This window comes from Brachypodium distachyon, chromosome 1 (assembly GCF_000005505.3).
Source record: "Brachypodium distachyon strain Bd21 chromosome 1, Brachypodium_distachyon_v3.0, whole genome shotgun sequence".
Classification (NCBI taxonomy): domain Eukaryota; kingdom Viridiplantae; phylum Streptophyta; class Magnoliopsida; order Poales; family Poaceae; genus Brachypodium; species Brachypodium distachyon.
In genome coordinates this window covers 14,626,342-14,644,009 of record NC_016131.3, presented here as the reverse complement: position 1 = coordinate 14,644,009, position 17,668 = coordinate 14,626,342, and the positions used below count along the sequence as shown (strand labels likewise).

The 17,668-nt window shown below is 45.1% G+C and overlaps 2 protein-coding genes and 1 long non-coding RNA gene across 4 annotated transcripts; 2 read left to right on the top strand and 1 right to left on the bottom strand.

Annotated features, from left to right (window-relative positions):
- Positions 1-538: 538 nt before the first annotated feature.
- Positions 539-8,578, top strand: LOC100836224 (probable histone-arginine methyltransferase CARM1). Of its 2 annotated transcripts, none has more exons than XM_014897617.2 (15): positions 539-866; positions 1,050-1,121; positions 1,808-1,913; positions 2,572-2,715; positions 2,869-2,972; positions 3,055-3,153; positions 3,244-3,313; positions 4,320-4,416; positions 5,460-5,514; positions 6,162-6,245; positions 7,007-7,084; positions 7,186-7,289; positions 7,421-7,593; positions 7,693-7,847; positions 8,107-8,578. In XM_014897617.2, the coding sequence occupies exons 1-15, from the start codon at positions 684-686 to the stop codon at positions 8,188-8,190; spliced, it is 1,608 nt and encodes a 535-aa protein (XP_014753103.1). In that variant the 5' UTR covers positions 539-683; the 3' UTR covers positions 8,191-8,578. The 2 variants fall into 2 exon arrangements, with proteins under 2 accessions (XP_014753103.1, XP_003562471.1); XM_003562423.3 differs by having other exon boundaries at positions 1,805-1,913.
- Positions 8,579-9,479: 901 nt separating this feature from the next.
- On the top strand, positions 9,480-11,293 carry LOC100838427 (stress-related protein). The gene is made up of 3 exons (XM_010235839.3): positions 9,480-9,629; positions 9,733-9,978; positions 10,479-11,293. The coding sequence occupies exons 1-3, from the start codon at positions 9,600-9,602 to the stop codon at positions 10,983-10,985; spliced, it is 783 nt and encodes a 260-aa protein (XP_010234141.1). The 5' UTR covers positions 9,480-9,599; the 3' UTR covers positions 10,986-11,293.
- Positions 11,294-13,967: 2,674 nt separating this feature from the next.
- Positions 13,968-15,260, bottom strand: LOC106865911. Its single transcript, XR_001405523.2, has 2 exons — positions 14,643-15,260; positions 13,968-14,547 (listed from the first exon to the last, which is right to left on the bottom strand). It is a non-coding gene; the product is annotated as an uncharacterized LOC106865911 (long non-coding RNA).
- Positions 15,261-17,668: the final 2,408 nt, after the last annotated feature.

The window sequence follows — 17,668 nt, the reverse complement described above, 5'->3', positions numbered from 1 at the left end:
TGATGAGTGATACCGTGAGATCGATGGTCTCTCCCCATAGGTAGCCGTGTTCATTTCCAGGAAATTCTGAAATGTATGTGCAAGGATGAGACATCTTCAGGTAAACATCCTAGGAACCTCTCGTTTTGCCGTGAGAACCTTTGTCCATTTCGTTAATGAAATCAGGGACCTTTTTCTTTTTTGAGGCCAAATGAAATCAGGGACCTGGCTCCCTTGACAGAACACTGGTATAGTAGGTCCCACCGCCCAGTCGCACACAGCTGTCTCTCCAGTAAAGAACACTCACGTCACACACAGCCGTACCGTACGCCCCTCCGGCCGGCGGCTTTGCTTTAACTCTTTCCTGCTGCTACGGCGCACCCGGGGAGGGGTTAACAGGACTCACTGATACTGGGTCCCAGAGATCCTACCGGAGCAACGGGCTCAGTTTGTCAGTGTAACGTCTTTCGAATGAACCCGTAGGCGTCGACGTGGCTGGCTCTGGCGGCGGGGCGCGTCGTCTCCACCGGAATTAAAACCCGCCGCAAACGAGACGGGGTAAAAAGAGGAAAAAAAAAGGCCACGAGCCGTAAAAACCCCCGAGCAGCTCTCCACGAGAGCCCCCGCAAAACCCTAGCTAGCCCCCCTTCCTCCTGCTCCTCCTCCGCCGCGTCGCGCGGAGCCCTGGGCGGATCTCTGACCCAATGGCGTCGCCGGACCAGTTCCCCAACGTCTCCTTCGCCGACGTCAACGCCGCCGCCGCCGCCGCGCAGGAGCCCGGCGGCGGTACGGCCGTGTTCAGCGGGGACGGGGCGGCGGCTGCGCGCCTCAGGCTCGCCAGGACCGGAGCTGAGCAGGCGGTCGAGATCGACCTCGCCGTCGCGCAGGTAACGCGCCGTGATCTCGGTTATTTTTGGGGGGGGTGGGGGGGGGGGGGGGAGTCGTGGATGTTGTATTTGCCGAGCCTGGCTGTGTGTCAGTTCGTCCTCGAGTTCGCGTGGTTTCTGGGAGGGGTGGTGCGTGTCATTGCTATGCGTCTGGGGAGTGACTTGGTTTTTTGGGATTCGCAGATATTCAAGCTGGGGCGGACGGAGTGGCTGTGCGTGAGCGGCGAGACGGAGGCTAAGAGCGGCGTCGAGGAGGTACTCTTCAGTTGCTTCATAGGGTTCTAGTTCATTTTCTGTTTTCGTTTTGCGGACCAGATGTGAATATGTAGTGTAGTCAGTTCTCCCATTTCAGTAGGGTTTTGCAGGGTAGGACTTCGGAGATAGTACTGAGGTACAGTGGTGACGAACAAATTTTTTTGGTACGGACGAACAATTGATTTCGTAAAAAAAAATGCTTGAATGGAGAATTGTTTAATTTTGATGTACTGCATGGAAATACTAGTTCTGTAACATGACGTGGGCGTGTCAGATTGCATTGCGTCTTGTATTTTGGAACAGTATTTTTGGCACATTTTATTTTATTTTATTTTATTCATGACTTAATCAGTACATCTAACTATCTAAGCATGCCTGTTCTAAATTTACTTTAATGTAGCTTCAAGTTGTGTGGATAACAACACTCTTGACACCTTATTCCTGTTTGCAAAAGATTACCGTGCTATGTACCCTAAATAGAGCCAACTTTGAAAAAGTTGCTTTGTCAATATGGATCCCCTGATGTGTATCACCTCAGTGTTGCTACCCTCTTGATAACTTACTAAATTTCTTTAATGCAAGCTAATATCATAAATTGTTGATCATTCTTTGGCCCTGTACATTGAAACTTTCTTGTAGTACATACTAAATGCTTCATGTTAACTTTCAATTCTTTGAGGCAGAAGTTATTTTCAAGAGCAATTAAGGTTGTTCTTAGGACAGAAGCTGAGAGCAAAGCCTTCTCTCTAGCTTTTCAACGATGGAAACAACGAATGATTAGTGGAAAAGATGGTTTGTCCTTTCAATTCTTGTTTCAGATAATTTAAGTCGCATGTTTGTTGCATTATTTCCCCAGCCATCTTTCTCAATGTTAGTTCTTTGAGTCTCATACATGCTGTCAGTTATATATATCTCCATCTGCTGTACTATATAACAAGTCTCAACAATTGCCATGAAATACAAGTGGCTTTTATTCTACATACTTTACAACGCATATTCTAACTTTACCATTCGAAAACTATCATTTCCGTGCAAATTGAATAACTATAATTGTGCCTAATCTGATGATGCCCCTCACTCCCCTGTTCGAATGCACTCTTAGAACTACCACCCTATTTTCTCGCAAAAATAAAAGAACTGCCACCCTTTTATGATTTATCTCTGCCCATCCGGTTCTATCGGAGAATTACCTGTAATTTAACGAATCAAAGTAGAACGTACATGACTAATTCCACAGCATGTGTTTTTGCCTGTCTGGAGAAGATGTATTAAAAGTATGTACCTCTTTGGTAGATATTGGTTCTGTGTGGCCATCAAGAAACAACAGTCACTTGTTTATCTCTTATACCAGCAGAGATGACACAGAATAAAAAATTTCCTTTACTCTTTGATGGAAAATAGCTGCAATCTGTAGATTCTTATTTTCAATATATTGCTGCTTATATGACAGGTGAACCCTTGGAGAATGGATCGATAACAGTCTGTAAAAGTAAATTTGATACAAAAATTGAGGCATCATCAGCACAAATGTATTTCCACTACTATGGCCAGCTGTTACATCAGCAAAATATGTTACAAGATTTTGTGAGGACAGGTTAGTATCTCTATCTAACATTAGATATTTGACCGCATGTTGAGAAATGTCAGCCTGCATTTTGAACTGTCCACTGTTATTTGATTCTGTTATCAACATAGCATGCAACTTGCCTTTGCGAAAATGTAACAAGTGCGCATTCTTTCGCTCTAGGAACATACTATGCTGCTGTAATGGAGAACAGATCTGACTTTGAGGGTCGGATTGTGGTTGATGTTGGAGCTGGTAGCGGCATTCTTTCATTATTTGCTGCACAGGTGTGCTTAAAACTTCTTGAGGGTTCTTTTACTTTGTGTGTCTGATATTACATAACAGGTGTTGTTTGGTATGTTATGTCAGGCTGGTGCCAAACATGTCTATGCAGTTGAGGCATCTGAAATGGTCGAACATGCTCAACGGCTTATTTCCGGGAACCCATCTCTCGGACAGCGAATCACGGTATATTTGGTGTCGGTTGGATGGGATGGTTACTTTGGTTACCTTTCTTTGATGCTTGTCTGAAACTGTGGACTCCACTCTCTTAAATAGATCATCAAAGGCAAAGTTGAAGATGTTGAACTTCCAGTGAAAGCTGATATACTGATTTCCGAGCCTATGGGTATGAGTCTCTGTTAAGTTCTCAGGAGTATTCTATCCTTTTGTTAATCTATGTACCTAGGCCTGCATATGTTCCACTGATGTTCTATGCACTATGTATTATTAATGTAATATAAGTTACTACATTTGAAATTTCAAACGCGTGCCAGGTGATGATGACAAAGTATTACTAGTTTTCAGTGTCATTTGTTTAGCCTATTACAACATGTATCAATAGACGATCTCTCAATTGAAAGTGTTACTCTTTGCAACCGATCTTTGGGTTAGTAATGGCCAGCTGGTAGGATTATAGGTGGCAGTACTTGCATTAGACACCATTGATTGTGTCTATCAAATAGTTGAATACTGGAAAGCCAAAGCACAACATCTGATTTTTGTACGGAGCCTTTATTTATTAAACTATTATAAGTATGTGCTCAATCTTCTATACATCGGGCCAATATATCGTTCAGGATTCAAATATATTTATCTGCCACTTATTTATATTAGGCTTCTGAATAGAGTTATAGCTGCTCCTCCGTTCCATTCAAGCATGGTACAACTTAAGGAGGACCACTACACACTGCATGTAGGGGTGGGGTTGGCTGAACTGCTGATTTGTAGCAATTCTGCAGCATGGATAGTCATTACATTACATGTTAGCCCTTGTGCTGTTTTTTCTCTGCCCTTGTTTGCTCTGAACTGTACGTTCCGGAGTGCATTGTGCCTTCAAACTAATCAGGCAGACTATTTTTTGAAGACAGGGTCCTAGCTGTATGTTTGATTTATCAGTTTTTTAGAAATTTGGAACATTGATTCAGTTGATAGGCCCATAGAGTGATTAAATGTTCCAGCTATCAAGTTTTGGTCTGGCCAATTGTTTGTTGCTGAAAGTTTCTAGTTTGCATTTTGCAATGTTTGTGTTACAACATTTTCTATGTACTCATTTTTTAAGGAATGATATAATGATGAGGTTAGTTGATTTTGGCGAGACCTGTAATTCTTACTGATACTATAATGTTTTGTAGGAACCCTTTTGGTGAATGAGAGGATGCTGGAGTCCTATGTTATAGCTAGGGACAGATTCCTTGCTCCGGGTGGTAAAATGTTCCCAACAACAGGAAGGTATGTTTCTTCTGAATAATTATTTGAATCATTCTGGATAGTAATTAGTAAGTATGTCCAGTTATTCTGTTTGGCTATATATCTTCCAACTATACATTATTATTTCTTGTGCTTTAGCATTTCTTGAGGCATATGCTAACAGGCTGTTTTATCCATATCAAAGGTGAAGTTTATATTTTCCCGATCATCCTTCCTAGGAGGCTAGGAGATCCTTTTTCACCTATGCATGAGCCCAATTTTTCCGTGATTGGGACAGAATTTTGGCAATGCGAAACAATAAAATAAAAATACTAGTGTCTGGACTCTGGAATATAATTTTGAAAATATAAAATTTTGATTTGGAAAAGAAATACAAAACAAAGTTTTCGTGCTTGGGCTAAGTGGGGTTCTGAGACTCTCCGGACCTGCATTGCTGCCCAGCTTATGATCAGGTTTTGAGGTTGATTCTTTTGTATTGACTTACATGCAATCTTCACAACATATTGCCCTGATACATGCCTTGCTCATTGAGTGGAACCATCAAATACATTTGTAAATTTTGAGAACATATGTTATACGACGAGAAACAAAGTACCAAATGACCAAAGCGCATATTTTCTGAACGTGCTTAGAGAAGGACTCCATCATTTGGTTGCTTCAGTGATGCCCAATGATGTGTGTATCTTGTAAGGCTTGCTGGTAATTTTGTGTATGCTAGTTGACAGTACCAGTAATTTTTTGGCAAAATGAAACAATGGATCACATTGCATAGGCATTCTGTTTAATGGCATGCAAATTCCTATATTATCATACACCAATAGAACTTCACATTGAAATTATATTCTTTTTTGCGGGAGCATTCAATGATGTTATTTTGGAAGTTCTGATACATTCGTTGGTGGATTGGAATATGTTTAAATTATGTGCAATTGTGGAGTTAAATGGTCTTACAACTTTACAAATAGTTTGGCTCCGCCCAATATGTTTAGAACAATGAGCTCATCCACACTATTCTTGAAATTCATTTCAAAGTTACTACTGCTGACAGCTTCAATATTTTCTAGGATTCATATGGCTCCATTTTCCGATGAATACCTTTATGTTGAAATGGCAAACAAGGTACTGTCATTTGCTAGTTTTTCTTGCATTGTTGTTATCGAGTGCTTTCTGTGAAGCTTTATGTTTACTGTATTTCTTTACTGGATTAAAGGCGTTATTACAGAGTTCTGCTTTCGCGGTGTTCTTAGTTTTGTGCTATTGTTTATACATAGTATAAGATGGAATAGTGCATGTTATGATTCTTCCGCGCTCATTCTTTTGTATATAGGAGAGCTGTGGAGCGGCCCATTGAACATGGGCAATACTTTCTAGGTAGGGGTACTGGCTTGATCAAGCCTAAAGTCCTGTCCTGCATATTTGGACATCTGCATCTATGTTATAGGTTTTAACAGGTAGATATTAAGGCCTGGAGCCAACCAGACAAGAATCCTTTGCTTGTCCATGTTTTATGTCATGCTGCTGCTGTGTGATAGGATGTATTGACACCCTTGAGCTTAAAAGTTTGATGTCATGTCAACTTAAATTTGATGCAAAGCTAATATAGCGAAGCAACGTAGTTCTGAGATTGGACTACTATACTAACTACCATCTTTTCATGACTTGCTTTCTGTCTGTATTCATTTTTATCACTTGGTGCAAGTCTGTCATTATATTCGAGGACTCTCTTGTTTCCACAAATCTTATTTTTCAGCCGTATGTACTTGCAGGCTCTCTTTTGGCAGCAGCATAACTTTTTTGGTGTTGATCTCACACCATTGCATGGTTCAGCGTTTGATGGATATTTTTCACAGGTCACTACTATTTGATCTTACCAGTTAGCCTTTTGTTTGCATTTCAACTTGTGTCATGGTAAATTGGTAGTTAAAATAGGCGATTATGTTCTCTGTAATACTACAGCTACCTCTGTTGGCATGTGCCATTCTGCTCTGTAGTTACCCTGAAATACATCGTCTTATAGAGTCTCACAGCAAATTGTTTCATTTGGTACTTCTACTTCCTCCGTCACATATTAAGTGACTTTCTATTATCGTATCTAGACACTTTTTAGGCATAGATACATCCATATTTGGGCCAATTTGAGTCACTTAATATGGGACGGAGGGAGTATCTGTATTTGATCCCTGGTTTTGTCTTCATCTTTGGGAATTAGAGGTGCTTCAGATCCTTACCTCATTTCTGGTTGGATCTTACTATTATACACTACATATATTATTTATTTAGACACTTCAGAAACAATGAAACAATATTGTAACAACTGAACTGCTCAAATGTTCTACATTCTGTTTCTGTCCAGTGAATTACTAACATTAACCACGCTCTGTTTCTGATGGATCTCCCAGTTTATCTGACTGAAACAAACAGATCTCTGGCTATTTCTTTTATGTTTCTTTCTGTTCTCTGATGTTCTTGTGCTGCTGTTCAAACATGGCATTCTAATGTGGCTGTTACAGTATTATTTGTGTACTAAGTATATGACCCATGAATGAGTGCTGTCGAGCAAAGCGAGTGTTCCATGCTGACAAATGTAAATGTTTCTGCAACTCTTCTGCAGCCTGTGGTGGATGCATTTGATCCAAGATTATTGGTCTCTCCACCTACATATCATCCACTTGATTTTACTAGCCTGAAGGTAGAGATATACTCCTGGAGATGATATTGAACTTACATGCCATTTTTCTAGAAATTATTTTGGTTTGTGCAAAATGTGGCATCATTATGTTTCTTTTTCAGGAAGAGGACCTTTACGAGATTGATATTCCTCTGAGTTTTGTATCCTCTGTTGGCACTAGGGTACACGGGCTAGCTTGTTGGTTTGATGTATTGTTTGACGGGAGGTCAGTACTATGTCAGCATATTTTGGCCTGTTAATATTCTAGGTCCAGTATTGCAGTATTTGTCCTTCTTATACCTTCTTCAATCGGTGTATAAGTATTTTTGGATTAAAGATCTGGTATTTATAATGTAGCACTGTGCAAAGATGGCTTACCACTGCTCCAGGCTCCCCTACGACTCACTGGTACCAACTGCGATGCGTACTTTCTCAGCCATTATATGTTATGGCTGGGCAAGAAATAACAGGCCGCCTTCATCTGGTGGCCCACAGTGCGCAAAGCTACACAATATACTTAACAATGTCAGGTTGGCCATCAGTTTCTTCTTTTCTTACCATTCCTTGATCTTTTGCATTTGAACTTTTGAAGCTCATGGTTCTTGTGCTCTTTCGATTCTTTCTGGAAGCCAAAATGTGGGGTGTGGGTGCAGAGCAAGGCGGCATCCTGCAGACATCCACAGCCAAACTTGAACTGAAAGAGCCATACTACAGGTTGTCTCAACCGCAACCATATATGCCACAAGACCAACAGCAGCAGCCATTGTCATCTTTGCAGGCACAGGTAAGCTGTTCCTGCCTTTTCTAATGATGTATTGGGCAACCAGCATATTTTTTCTTCACATGGTACTATGATTGTATGTATATCTCTGTTGCTGACAAAACATTGACAACACTAGAAACATCATCATGTAGTGTGTATTTCTGTGTTCACAACACTAGAAATATCACCATGTGATCAGTGATCCATATCCTGAGTTTGAACCTTCAAAATGTCTCTACTTAGTTCTTTCATAGATGTAACGTTTGTGTGCTGGGAACAGGTGTCTGGACAGCAGATGCAAGATGGGCTCAGCCCTGGCATCACGGTAGAGCAAGAGCGAGACTCAGCGGCCTTCACTCGATAGGGCATAGGGCGGGAACACCTGAGTTGCATGCTTTGCTTCCTGCGACGAGCTTACGTCTGTAAAACAGTATCCTCCTGCTGGGTGTCACTATGCGTAGCTGCCAATGACTGCCATGGCGTCCAATGTGTTTCGAGATCACAGTGCAGCAGCTGCAGCTTACTGTGCTTGCGCCTGCCCCATTATTCAACGTCTGAGAAACAATAAGAATCTGTGTATCTGATCGGAGGTAAAGCCCAACGAAGAAGGCATCTAATCGGGAAAGAAGGTTGTATGTTCCTATGTACTATTACGTTAGAAATTGATTGTTGCGTGTCGATCATGTGAATGATGTTACAAGTCTTCTTTCGTCGCCAATTCGCAGTTAAAAGGTAAGGTGAGTTTTCCACTTCTCCGTGAGTGTTCGGTGCCTTCTCGATCTCCCGTGTTTATTCTTCTCATGTTTGCACGTGCTTCGGATGTGTCTGATCCGCTGCCGTACTTCTTTATGTTGATCTTGCCAGCACGACAACCGCTGCCGGCATAACCTGACACGGGCGGCATCAGTCATGGGTTTGCTTTGTTGCATAATGTGGCATAAGTATGGTACCAGGTTTTAATTAAAGTCATCACAGGCCACGACCTATGTCTGTCCATTGTTCTCTTGCTGTCTTGGGATCTACAGTATGGCGAAGATCTGGCTCCGGCCGAATTTCTACGGGGATCCGATCTGAGGCCACGGCAAGAAAGACCAGAGGCACGTGAGTAGGCGTGATCCTCCTGTGTTGGTTGAACAGCCGCTGAATTAACACAAACGTAAAGCAAAAGAGTACTGCTTCACCAGTAACAAGCGCTCATACAAAATCTGCAGCTCGAAGCTCAAGCAAAACGCATTGTGCAACAAACGAACTGCATCGCATCCGGATCCTCAGGCCCCGTCATTCCCAAGTCCCAACAGTCCCACAAACACGTCAAGAACAAAGGGTCAGACATCACATCAGCAGCATGACCTCACCGCCGCCCACCGCAATGGTGCTCTCCGGTCAACCACAGCCGTCCATCCATCCATCGACAGTCCAAGCCCAACGTCCCGGCACACACGTACGGACGAAGACAAGATACCGCCGGAAGAGACGTGGACACGGCACCCTGTCACGCCGTCCACGTGTCCCCCGCGCCCGCCATAACGTGGCGGCCCCGCTCCGGAATCTGGACGCCTCTGGCCCGTTCCCAGTCGACGGCTGCGATCGAACGCCGCCCGCATCGCACGGTCCAGCAACGTCCCTCACCGCCTATATATCCCGGTTCCCTCCATTTCCTCGTTTATTAGAAGAGCAGGAAAACTAGAGAGAGATTCCTTGCCGTCTCCCCGAGTCACATCGTATTCCCCCGACCAGGTTCTAGAGAAAAACCCCGCGTCCGGTGCGCGAGCCATGGCGGAAGAGCCCAGCCCGCAGGTGGTGGTAAGCGGACGACCGGAACCCCTTCGATCTCCCCTTCTTCCCGCTGCTTTTCCGCTCGATTTGGTGCTGATTTGGTTCGGGATTTTGGGGGGTTTGGTTGCAGGAGAGGGAGGTGGAGGTGGAGCGCGAGGAGGGCAGGCCGAGGCTGAGGCGGCTGGAGTTCGTGCACGTGGCGGCGGCGCAGGCAGCGCTGTGCCTCGCGGGGCTCTACGCGCTCGCCAGGGACCACTCCGGCCCGCTCCGCCCCGGCGTCGACGCCGTCGAGTCCGCCGTCAGGGGCGTCGCCGGCCCCGTCGTCGGCCGCTTCAAGGACGTCCCCCTCCACGTCCTCGCCTTCGTCGACCGCAAGGTACGCGCAATTCCCCCCCTTCCCCTTCTCCTCCGCGGTAACAGCGATTGGTTGGTTGGTGGTACGTGTACGGTTGTGCTCGTTCCGCGGTGCCGGGGCGCGTAGCGGCTGTTTCGCCGGGGGGCTAGGGCTGCTGCTGCCGTGCCATGCCGCGCACGGAAGCACGGGAAAGACCCCGGGTTTGCGCCGTTGATTTGTGACCTAGCGCTGTGTTAATCACCTCTGCGGTGGGGAATTTTTTTAGTACGCTGGTCAGTGAAATCATGCCGTGTCCTGGTCCCTAGATTCCTTCAGATTCCGTCGCACAGTAGCTCTGGCGGAGACTCCGAGGTAGCGAGTGAATCACATGCCGACAACGAAGTCACGCTCTGGGAGGGTATTAAATTTGATTGCGTTTGTCGCAGTGAAAATTCAGTGACAATTGGGTGTAGATTTCAAGCACTGTATCCGAACAAACTGCGTGTGGTTGCTAACTGACGTGCACTGACAATGAACCGCAGGTGGACGGCACGGTGCAGGAGCTCGACAAGCACCTCCCGTCGTCGCTGAAGGCCGCGTCCGCCCGTGCCTACGCGGCAGCCCAAGGCGTGCCGGAGGCGGCGAGGGAGATCACCAGCGAGGCGCAGCGGTCGGGCCTGTCTGGCGCAGCCCGCGTCGCGTACGGGAAGGTCGAGCCAGTGGCCAAGGACGTGCTCGGTAAGATCGAGCCGGCGGCCAAGGACCTCTACACGCGCTACGAGCCTGCGGCAGAGCACCTCGCCGTGTCCACCTGGCGCGCGCTCAACGGCCTGCCGCTGTTCCCGCACGTGGCGCAGATCGTCGTGCCCACGGCCGCCTACTGGTCAGAGAAGTACAACAGCGTGATCGCCTCCGCTGCCCAGCAAGGGTACACCGGGGCGCGCTACCTCCCGGCCATCCCCACCGAGCGCATCGCCAAGGTGTTCGGCGAGCCCTCGCCGCCAGAGGCCGCCGAGCCTCTGAAAGGCGGCGGGACCGAGACCCAGTAGGTGCCGGCCATGCCCTGCCCTGCCATGAACTACCTGAACTGAGTAAGATTCTGAAAATCCAGGGCTGAAGAAGGTTCTACTACTACTAGCACTGTTGTAAGATCTGTGGCCATGGATGGCGATGATCAGATGATGGTGATGCTCTACTTGCTATATGTTCGTGTGGTGTGCGTTTCTTTGGTACTACTTGCTTTTGTACAAAGTGCCGCGATCTTTGGCTTAATCCAATGCAACTTTAGTCGTACTTGCTTTTGTACAAAGTGTCGCTGTCTCTGGCTTAATCCAATGCAATTTGGTTGTGTGAAGCTGATAATTGAATCCGATTGCCGGCGGGGTGGGTCATCTGTTCTACTACTACTACACTCGTGGCCACCTTTTACGTCCCTTGGTTCCTGTGTGCTTGTTGCCGTCATCCGCTGTTACTGTTAGCTCTCGTCTCCCGTGGCCATTGAACGGTGCGTACGCTCTCTTTTGCTGCTTGTGTCCAAGTCACCTGCCGGAACCGGAACCATTTGGTTTATTTTAGCAGTCAGTCACTTGGGTTTGGGTGCCGAACTTTGTTGTTTGCTCTTGTCGATTGTGCTTTCTGCTTAGCTCCGGGCAAGATAAAAGAGTATTCTCGTTTGTCTTCCGTCCTTTGTAAGGTGAGGTGATCTACGTGTGTCGTGCCGAACAGTGATTGGACCAACACACCGGAGCTTTCTTCTTCCGAGGGACCAGAGCTCTTAATTGTTTTTAATTAGAATCTAATCAGGACTGGAGCTTGTTTTGTGGGGTTGATGGGAGGTGGAGAGGGCGAGCCCGTGTACAAGAAAGAAGGAAGAGGAGACGAACAAGACCGGCCAGGAGGAGGAAACGGAAAGCTCGATAGATTTTATATTGTAACAAGAACAGGAGATGGGTAGGGACTCGGACGTACACATACGTACGACGATTGCCCCTACATATTAAGCCGTCACGTACGTCCCCTGTGCCTGCTATCTCTTACTGCTTCCGTTTCATAATTCTTATCTCAAATTTGACCAAATGTGTACTCCTTCCGTTCCTAAATACTTGTCACTGTTGTACTAAAACAGCGACAAGTATTTAGGAACGGAAGAAATATGTATCTATTCCTAAAAAATGTCTAGATACATGTAATATTTTGACAAGAATTATAAAACATAGGAAATACTATACGGTTTTTCATAATCGTGAAGGCGAGAGATTTTGTTTCCGATTGACATTGCGAGAGTGAGTTTGCGGCGCCCTTCAGTTCCGGGTACTGTTCGTTCGTGATACACGCTTTTGGCCAAGAAATCAACCAACCTCGAGTCGAGACATGGTGAGACAACAATTTTCTTTTCTTTTCTTCTCTTTTCATTGTGATCCCAGAACCGTTGTTGTTTATCTTATTGTTGTACTTCCTCCGTCCAACAAAAAATGTTTTAAGTTTGTCAAAATTTGAATGTATGTAGACATGACTTAGTATATAGATGCATTCAAATTTATTGAAAGTTGAGACATCCTTTGTTGTTGGTGGAATAGTAAATTATTATGTATATTTTTTGAAAAAAATTATTGTGTTAGTTAGTAGTACCTCCTAAACAAAATCTCGTACCACACCACTGAACTCATTTGAAGACCCCTGTTGATTCTCTTGTTCTGCTACCCTGCAGGCCTGTCCCTGCTGCGGCTGCCGGTGCCAGCCAAGTACGGGTGTTCGAGAATCCAATCAATCTCTTAAAAGAATTAGGGACACGGATTTCTAAAACCTAGGAATAGGAAAAATATAAGGTCAAAGTGGCATGTCATCTTCAATACTACAGGAAACAGACGGTGTTTGATTGTGCACATGAAAAAAACATAGGATTGTTACAATGAAGTTGGATTGGATAGAATTTTTCTTACAAAACTAGTAGAAATGAATCCTAAGAAAAATTTCCTATGGTTTGTAATCCTTTGAATCAAACGAACCACGTAGGAAAAATTCCTGAGGATTTGAAATCCTCCAAATTTTTTTTGGAATTCCTTTGAAACAAAGGGGCCTTTTATCGCAGAATTAACGGAAAGGAAGCTTTTTTTTTTACCAAATAACGGAAAGGAAGCTGAAGGAAATTCTCAGACAACGGCGTATGAACCCGGCTCCTCAATGGAAGTTCAACTGAGCACATTATAGATTATACAGCTTGAGCTAGCTTGTGAATTTTTGAACAGGCTGATGCTGTCATGCATGCGCACTTGAAGATTCAGAGTGTCCGTACTAGCTAGCTAGGCGCTTTGCACGCAATTTTAAGTAGTCGACGATCTCTTCTCCTTTTGTTTGTATTTTTTACTGTTATGATTCCCGTCCCGTGTACGTAGGTACCCCAGCTAAATTTATGCACAAATTCATACGTATTCGTAATTGCTGTGTTAGTATATCTTTCTGTGGAAATCCACCCATGGACCGGTTTTAATCTCAATGACCAGTTGAGACCACACTGTGATCTGTGCCGCCCTTGATTCCTCCATCTTCCTATGCATAATCTCAATGACCAGCTGAGACCACGCTCTAATCTTAATTAAGAGTCGGAATGTATAGGCGCAGACGCGCAGAATGAAAGGGAAAAGCTAAAGCTAGCTAAGTGCTCGGAAAAACGCCGAGGCGGATTGACGCCTTTGGAGAGGACGTTTTCGACTCCCTATGCCAGCTTGCTAGTGACATCGTGTAACTTGCACCAGGCTCGTGACATTCTTTTTATGAAAGATCCAGCTTTATTCAACACTAACTTGAACATGAGTACTGATGAAAAAAACTAACTTGCACGAGGCTCATAACATTTTTTTAGGGGAAGATCCAACTTTATTCAACACTAATTTAAACTTCATTCTATTCTAGTGGTTGTATCCACCAATCATTCTAAAATTATGAGGTATGGGACATCACACACATGTGCAGGTCTTCACATAATGATAAACCAGATGCAAATCATGTGGCATTGATCCCATGGAATCATCATGTCTTGAAAGATAACGATTGCTTGTGTTGCATAGATGCAAATATGTCACTATACACTACTACAAAAGGGCACATCGGTAGATGCAAATATGTCACTATACACTACTACAAAAGAGCACATCAGTAACGGGCGCAAAACGCCAACAGACGGGCCGTCTGTTACAAATTTGCTGCCTGCGATGTGGGGTACATCACTGGCGGGTGCTTCGGTCGTTAGTAATGATGCACCTATCACTGTCGATTACATTTTGTGCCCGCCACCGATAACATTTTCATTATTTTAAAAAAAAAGCAGGCCACGGGCCTGCAAATTTTGGTCGTCCATTCAACAATTCACAAATCACGAAATGGAAACTCACAGGATCACAGATCTCACCACAGAAACGAATCACATAAACAAAAACCTAGAACCACAAAATCGAGAACCGGCAGTGGCAAGAACCGGCGTGCCGCCCTCCATGGCCGCGCACCGAACCCACGGCACGGCAGTCCAGGGTCAGCTCCGCACGGAATCCTCGTCAAGCAACGGCAGCCCAGCGTCTCCATGATGGCAGCGACGAGCTCCTCCTCTCCACCCGCGAGCTGTGAGAGAGAAAACAGATCGAGAGATTGAGAGAGAAAACAGATCGAGAAAACAGAAATCCGGAGAGGTAGAGACAGAACCGATCGAAACTAACCGGGAGAGGAGTCGGGGGCGCTGGATCCGACGGCGCGTGCGCGGGGTCGGGTCAGGCGGCGCCGTACTTGATATCTCACGACTGACGGGCGGCGAGGGGTGGGGGAGGCCAGATCCGGCGGCTGAGCGGCATGGGAGGCCGGATCCCGCTGGGATGCAAGCCGCACGTTAGGCCAGATGACATCAGGGGAGCGGCCGTGGTACACTTCAACAGGGACATGAAGCTGTGGCTCGACGTCGCCTTTAACCAGCACAAGCGTCTCTGGACCAAGCACGTCGACGCCGACATGGAGTTGCTCACGCTCTGCAACTTCGGGCTCTGAACTGAATCTCTGGTTCTGGACTGACAGCCCAGGGATCCCGCCGCTGCTGTGCGAGGGAGGCCGGATCCCGGTTGCTGGCGGTGGGGGATGACGCCATGGTGAGGGTGGCGGCGGGCTCGCAGAGAGGAGAGGGAGAGAGAGAGAGGGGCGCGTGAGGTGGAGGTACAGAGGGAGAGCAGAGAGAGGGACGAGGTGGAGAGGTTGATCTGGAGGGGGGAAAGAGGTGGCGACGGAAGGGAGGAAGGGAATGGGAGAGAGAGAGAGAGAGAGAGAGAGAGAGAGAGCAGAAGGTGGGGGTTAGGGTTAGCCGAGGGGGGTTTATAGGCCAGGCTTTTTAGGACTCAGATGGGTTGGCCGGCCCAAAAAATGACATCACTGGCGGGTATAACTGCGAGGCCCGACAGTGATGAGGCCAGACATTTTTTTTTGTATTTCCATATTTCATATAATGTAAAGTATTTTATATAACTACGTTGGTCTATAAATTATAAATATGGTCTACTTTGTGTGAAAAATGGATAGGTTTCATTTGGAACCATGTTAATTGCAAGTTCCTTCACAAAAATATCTCATTTGAAACCATACTTTTGTCATTTGGCATAAAACCATAAATTTCAAGTGTGGAAAATAACAAGTTTGTACTACATTTCATTTTTAATATGCTAACATATGATATTATTGTTCCATCATGTTAAGCAAGAAAAAATAAGACTTTAGCAAGAATCACATTTTTCTGATTTTTTATAAATTAGTTATGATTATTTCAATCTTCAAAGGTTTCCATTAGTCATCAGTGGCGGGCCTAAATGAAGTGACCGCCACTGATGTGTGTTTGTGTGAATTTTGCTATTTTTCACATTAAACCATTAGTGACGGGCCTCACGCGCCCGTCACTGATGGGGGCCCGTCACTGATGACTCGTCACATATGCATTGTTTTGTAGTAGTGATATAAAGAGCAATATCACCAGATGAAAGGGCATTTCCTTCCCTAAGTGTTTTGGTGTTAATGACAACATGACACGTGGACTAATCGTGTGCTTGAGTGTTTCAGATTTGAGATCATTTGGCACAAGTCAATTTGTTGCCCTAAAAAGAAAAGAAGCATAGTGGTGTTTAGCGGCTTTTTATTTATATTGAGTCGCAGGAACTCCGTAGTATAAAAACGGAGTCCACAAGGGAAGGTAAATGGGTGAATCAATTTCACGTACGCAAATACATATATTGCACCCACCAAGAAGCCTACCCAAAAAGTGAGAGGAGTAACCAATTTTCAAAGAACTGTTTTTGTGCCGGCTGCATTCCAGGTGGAGGAAGTTCCGCCTAGAACTTCCACCCCAACCAGGTGGAGGAAGTTCCGGTGCAACTTCCCGCCCAACCTCCGGTTGCTCTCTGTTTGTTCTCTCGGGAATATGCGGAAGTTCAGGTAATTCGCGGAAGTTTCGGCTAGCCGGAAGTTCCGGCATGTGTTTGCGCAGTGTTGAAAATTAACAATGCATACTTGAGAAGTTTCTAGAATACTTTGGATAAAAGTAAAATATTTACAAGGAGCCTTCTAGTGAACGCTCGAGAAGATTGCAATATTCTAAAAGGTTTAAGAGGTTGCACCAAAGAAGAAAATATTTGCAAGGAGGTTTCTTGAGAGAGTGTGATAAGTATTTTATCGTAAGATAATTAGAACACTCGAAAACTTGAGAGTATACATGAAGAGAGATTGATGATATTTATCATGGAAGGTCATAGCTTATGGTATCTAGACTAGGATATTTGTGTAGAGTATTCCATAAAATAGATATTTATAGTAGGATGTTTAGAATTGTGATAATTGTCACATTAGATTCCTATAGACAAACATGCCTCGGGAGTGCATATGTATGTATGGAGCAATTACCCGTGAAATTAATGTAACCATTATTCTCGTGATTTGAATCACATTCATAAATTATTCCTAAACATCTATCATCAGAAATTAAATAATATAAAAAAACATACACGGGATATGTATATAGTAGAACCATAATATCAAGTCCACTTCATTGCAGATGATGGGTTATTTTCATGAAAAAACCTGTATCAGCATTTTACTTTCAAAAAGTATATATGAAAAGTCAGCATTAAAATGCTAATAATGTGGGGACAATATCTTCTAAATATCTCTATCTCATGTGTACAAGAGGAGCTCCCAAAAGAGGACAAATTCAATGTTAACATCTAATATATTATTAAAACAATATAATTTTTATGGGTAAATTTTGCAATATCCTCCATACCACGGACCGTAGTCCATCGAACCCCGCGACGATGAAGTCTTCAACCCGCCTGACGCTGTCACCGTCCTCTCCTCTGATACCGATGTCAGCGTCCTCCCCTGCTATCGATGAGTCTGACATCATCGAGCAGGAGGAGAGGCCGAGCATGATGGCGGTTCTTCGCTTCCTAGCATATCCGGCTCCCAACTCTCGTCTCATCCAGGCTTCCTAATCACGTGACGGTTTTTCACTCGTCCCGCGAGGGAAACCCGCGGTTGGCGCTCATCAACGGCACCGACCTGAACACCACCGCGCTCCGCCATGACTACGGACTGCAGTCCATCAGGCTAGGCGGTGACGAGCACTTCGACCTGCCACATGTCATGGACCTCGCCGGCCCTGTCGACCGTGCGCCTCGCCGCCACACGTCCTTGCGTATTTACTAGGTTTGTCTCT